At 37.6% G+C, this 5,727-nt stretch overlaps 1 protein-coding gene across 1 annotated transcript; it reads right to left on the reverse strand.

Annotated features, from left to right (window-relative positions):
- Positions 1-2,557: 2,557 nt before the first annotated feature.
- On the reverse strand, positions 2,558-4,391 carry LOC149540125 (universal stress protein A-like protein). Its single transcript, XM_089799465.1, has 3 exons — positions 3,771-4,391; positions 3,111-3,333; positions 2,558-3,017 (listed from the first exon to the last, which is right to left on the reverse strand). The coding sequence occupies exons 1-3, from the start codon at positions 3,952-3,954 to the stop codon at positions 2,924-2,926; spliced, it is 501 nt and encodes a 166-aa protein (XP_089655591.1). The 5' UTR covers positions 3,955-4,391; the 3' UTR covers positions 2,558-2,923.
- Between the last annotated feature and the right edge of the window lie 1,336 nt (positions 4,392-5,727).

The following is a 5,727-nucleotide window of genomic DNA, read 5'->3' on the forward strand; positions in this document are numbered from 1 at the left end:
TTCTGATGGTAGACACGATCAACAAAAGATGGCATTTGCAATCTTCGCTTTCTTAATGGAAAAAATACTTTGATACCATTTGGTGCACTATTACTGAGCCCAAGATCGCGCACTTTGCTTGGTGCCTTGCTTTCCAAGGTCTTCCCCTGGGGCCTCAGCTCAAGCACATAAGGGTTCCTGATCCCAGATGCCCCTTTTGTGGCCAACCTGAGTCCTTTCTACATATTTTCTGGTTTTGTAAACGTGCACAGAATTACTGGCACTGGATTCATGATTTTTTCAAGCCCTTTAGACCCGAACCATTTTCATGGCACATGATCCTACTAGGTGATTCCCCCAGAATTCCCAGAAAGTACTCCCAGATCTGGCATACATTCAGGATGGAAATTTTGTTTACTTTGTGGAAAGATAGAAATGATGTTTTATTCACACACAGCTTTTTGGATGTTAACATTGCAATGTACACTAAAGCTTGTATTTGTAACAATGTTATTATGCAGATACAGGTGCAAGCTAACAAAGTTGCCCTAGAAGTTGCTCACCTGTAGGAGCTGCTCAACCATTAGGGCAATGCCCCTTGCACTGTGGCTCAAGTACCTCCAGATGCCTCGGCAGACACCTTGACGCCTCGTGGCTGCCGGCAACAGCACCACTCCTCAGGTTGTCACTCGCACACTCTGCGCTCGTAGGCCTCCCACCACCGCTCTCCCAATGGTGGGGCTAGTAGCTGGTGGTGCCGCTCTGCCTCTCCACCCCATGGTGGCTCTGGCTGGTCCCCACCTCCTCCTCCTGGCGTTCGGCGAGATACTACTGGCCAATGGCCTCGCCTCGCACTGGCGATTTCCCCTCCGTAGCCTGAGGTCAAAGATCCAGAGGCTACCACTGATCCCCCTGCTGCTGTTGCTCCTGATGACGGCTAGTCTGTGCCCAGCCCACCCCCCAATCCCAAAAATGATTGGGGTTTCAATGACAAAGATGATCCTCCCGCCTCGGCTGCCACTGCTTTGGCAGCCTGAGGTTGCTTTATATGTTTTTTTTTATGAATAGTTGCTTCTTCCGACTGATGCCGTGTGTTTAGTTTCGGCGTTGGCTGCTTGAACTCTCTCGCGGGGTGATCGTGTATACCCCGACCCCTTTTTTGTGAATTGTATTCTAAGTATATTTTTTAATAGACCAGGACTATTCATCAAAAAATATATATATCACAATTTTTTTTAATTTTTGGAAAATAAATGCTCCATGTCTAAGACATCATTTATTTTTGAAAAACAAATACTCTGCCTATCATATTTATTATGATAAATATTCGCCGCAGGTACACAAACGCACACCTGGTGATCGCTTGTTTGGGTCCATCTAATTATCCCCACATAGTTGGCTTTGATGAACTTGCCTTTGAAGTGCAATTCTGATTTATCTCAGTTTAAAATTGGAAATAGTGTAATTGGTCCGGCAGAAGTAAATAATATCAATGGCGTTGCTAAGATTTTCAAAGCTGTCATTTGTTATTTTTAGACCTGTAATAAATAAGACCACTTAATGTGATCTTTAATTTTTCTGTTTCCGACATATAGTTTCAATGGAGTTTACTCCCGAAACCCTATTATAGTTCTGAATTGCTCTTTGCACAGCCACTTAGTGTTTACTCGGCTGCAGCCTCATTTTATGGTAGATTATAAAATATGTACAAAGCTGTACCAAAAATAAGATATGTTTGATGCATATGATTGAGTTATAGTATGAAATTTTCTGTTTAGTTTAAAAGGAAAGTTAAAGAGTTTTAAACCAACTTCTTTTATAAGAAATGAGATTAGGATTTAATGAAATGCAGTTTTATATTGAATCAATTTAATAAAAACACTAATAGTCATTACTTTTTATTGAAGAGGTTTGAAACTTCTGATTTGTACTCCCAAATGATTCTATATGTTCAATACAAAACCCTTAAACCCTCAATATGTAAAAGAAGAAATGTAGAATGAAAGAATGAGTCTAGATTAACTCAAAACCATGTAAGGCCATCTTTTACAAGCAATTCATTAAGCTCAATATATATTACTGCAATAGAATTAAAGAAAAGCATGCAAACGAACACTTAGAACCTTCCAGGGCTATGTATTTGGGACCTGGGCAACCAGAGATGAATGAAGGAAAGCATGCAAGGCGCCGAAGTACATATTTTTATATTATCTAATTAGTTTAAACGAGAATCAATTAGCAAAGCATATCAATTCCCTTACTAATTGGAATGAGTTTTACGTCTCTTCTCTCCCTAATGATGATCCAAAACATCAATTGAAAAACAAACACCAAACAATCTCATATTGGCCAGACTGGGACCTATATCAGCACAACGCAAAAAATAAACTTGCCCAACTCCAACATGATCCGTACAGATAACTACCCAATAACATCATAGATCAGCCTAGCAAAAAGGGGTTCCTACAAAATGAACTCTTCTTCTTGCTGTGTGCTGTGTAGGAGAAATCAAATCTTAGTGTGTGATGTTTAAGCTATCAGATTAAAAGTATGATAAAGTCTTGGATCCAAACCAAAGTGCTAAATATCTCCTTGATTCAAAAATACACATCCAAATTCTAATTGGAAAATAATCACTCTGATCCACTAAGTCCTCAATCTAAGTACAAAACTTGAAACCTCTTCATAGGCGTCTTTACCATATAATATCTACAGCTGATGTAGCCTTACCACCGCAAACAAAAGCATATACAATAGAATCCAAAATCTGAACAACAATCTTTAAAAAAAATCCCATCTCTTATATACATCTACCCTTAAACACTATACACTAACGGAAAAATTAAGCTTGGATAAAGTAAGTCAACTTTGACTATTTAATACTTTTAGTTTAAGAATTAAGTCTAAATGTATGGTGTTTAAGCTGTCTGCTCATACACAGTCTTCATTTCAATCCTTCAAACACTTTTTTGTTAATAACCACAACAGGGCACTTGGCATTCCGAGTGCAGTAACCACTCACACTTCCCTTGATAGCTCTGCAAATCATCAATAAAGATTATGTAAAAATCTCAAATGGACAGAAAAACAAAGATAGAGAAATTTAGACATAAGGGAAACAGTAACAGTACCTTATGAAAAGACCATGGCTATGGCTACCCATCACTAAAAGATGTGCCCCCAACTTGTGTGCAGCAGCACATATCTTGAGCTTTGTTTCCCCAATTACAACTAGAGTTTCTGCCTTCACATTGTAACAATTGCAGACATTCAAAGCTCTCTTCAATATCTTTTGGGTACTCCTCATTTCATCTATTTCCAGTAGACAAATCACCTCAGTGCTCAAGATGTAAGCTGCATAGCACAATAACCATCATGAATAAAACACATACTTCCATAACAAAACTTCAAGCTAAGCTACACTAAAATCAAATGACCAAGATGTCAATGGGTTTTTGGTTTATCGGTGAAGTTGAAAGGTTCTTAAAGAGCCCACCAGGGAACATTAAAAACGTAGGAGGTCCAGATGAATTTGGCGGAATGGATACTCCTTGACTCTTAGCAGAAACGGTTCAGCTGTAAGGCTTGGATGAATTGGTGGAATGGATATCCCTTGGCTCTTAGCCAAAGAGGTTCAGCCATAAGGCTTGGACGAATTTGGATAAAGCTCATGCTCCTGACTTGACTAACTAAACAGATTTCATGGAAGACCTCCATTAAAAAAGGACCAAAGATGGCTAAATCTGATACCAAAACTTATGAAGAAAGGGAAACGGGAAGAATTTGCTTACCAGGGCCAGATGAAACACAGAGAGGGGAGCGCACATGAAGGAGAGTGAATTTGTATGGTTTCTCAATATTTGTGTGAACAGGCAAGAGATTTCTACATGCCCATTCACAAGCCCACATACTTTCTTGGCTTCCATCAACTGCAACCACAATATTCAGCATCTGGGTCACCTTCTTTTCTTCCATATGTGATTTTCCCGTATCCTAATACTTCATAAGTATGACTTTTTTCTGGATCTCTTTATCTAATTGAGAATTGTTCATTGTTTTATTGTCATAACAATGGGCATGCCCATGGGAATAGCTATAAGCAACCAAAACAAGCTTCGAAAAGCGGTTCCTTGCTTTATCCAAACGAGTGTGTCTATCACTGATTGAAACCTCAAATAGTGTAAGTCTTCTCATTTGGTATACTACAGTTATCATGGGTTCTTCCTCCAATTTTTCATCTGGTTTCACTGCAGATATCATGGATTGGATTCTTGCTTAATGTGGACAGCCACTCATTCACAATTATTTTTTTAAAACCTTCTTGAATCATCGTTATGTCATTTGTCTTTCCATTCATGAAAGAGGCGCTTCAAGGGCATATTACAGATAGGAATACTACAAAAGATTCAATTAACAATTGGTGCCGTTGCCACTCGAGATTCACCTGTCACATCTCGAAGCAAATTCTTTTTGATGTCCATCCATGCGCCCTTCCAATGGCAAGCCACTTTTATTTATTATTAGCTAGTAGGTGCCCTTCAATGATTAATCATGCACTTGCATTTATTAATTAAATGTTTGAAATTTTTATTTTTATGTTTAATTGAATTGTATTATATAGTCAATTTTTAAAGTTTTTGATTAGATAAATAGGAAGAAGACTATGATCTCTTATATATTAGATAGAACAACTTAAAATAAAAAATTAGACCATCAAAATAATGAAGGTCTCATAACAAAACAATTCTAGCTTATCAAAATACAACCCTCACAACTACAAAACATAACAATTTTTAAAGTAATCATAATTGTCATTAAAAAGCATATAATAGTAAGAGTTTTAAGAGACATCTTGAACATCAAATCTAATCTAAGTGACAAAATTAAAGTTTTAGAAAAGTTTAAGAGCACATCTTTGAACACCAAACATGATCCATATAGACAATAAAATATTATTTATCACTAAATTAAACCTCAATGACGCTCCAATCTCTTTGTAGCCCTTGCAATGCCATTAATCTTGCATTTAACTTGCCTTTTGAGGCTTATTTTCCTTTGTGTCCACCTTGCCTCGTATCTTAAGTTTTTTTTATTGATTTTAGATTCACTAATGGTGAAATCCATAACAACCTTGTTCATGATTCCATTGTTCATGTTAACCAGAGAAGTGAATGTCTTGTTAATAACAACACATTTTTCATAACCATCTCTAAATGGTCCAACCTTTCCTTTATATCTTGAACGAGATTCTCTTCATTAAAATTTTCTTCCTCAAGAATTATAAGGTTATCGCTAAAAATGTCTTCATTAATGGAGATTTTAGCATGTTCCCCTATATTAATTTTCCTTATTAGTGTCACCCTCATCCCTATCAGAGGTAGTGCCCTTGTCCTCCTACACCTCATCACCACCCTAGCAATCATCATTATTGTGATCCTCTTCCTCAAAATTATCTCGAGAGGAAATAATCTCCTCCTCCAACACTATATTTTTTCCTTAAAGGAAGGATACTTAAGGGCTTTGGCTAATCTAGTAGACCTTCTACTACCAAACCTTGAGCCCCTCTCCTCAATTTCAAGGGTTTTGGCATTTTGCTTCTTATCTTCCTTAGCATCCTCTATGATGGTAATTGTTACATGGGGCTAGGGAGATCAAAAGGGGTTTTCCTCTTCATAGGGTAACCAATAAAAGTGCATTAACTTGGGTTGGGTAAGCACAAACAACCTTTTGATTAGTCTTTGAGGAAAT

This window comes from Cupressus sempervirens, chromosome 9 (assembly GCF_028749045.1).
Source record: "Cupressus sempervirens isolate cs-2001-9-10 chromosome 9, ASM2874904v1, whole genome shotgun sequence".
Lineage (NCBI taxonomy): Eukaryota > Viridiplantae > Streptophyta > Pinopsida > Cupressales > Cupressaceae > Cupressus > Cupressus sempervirens.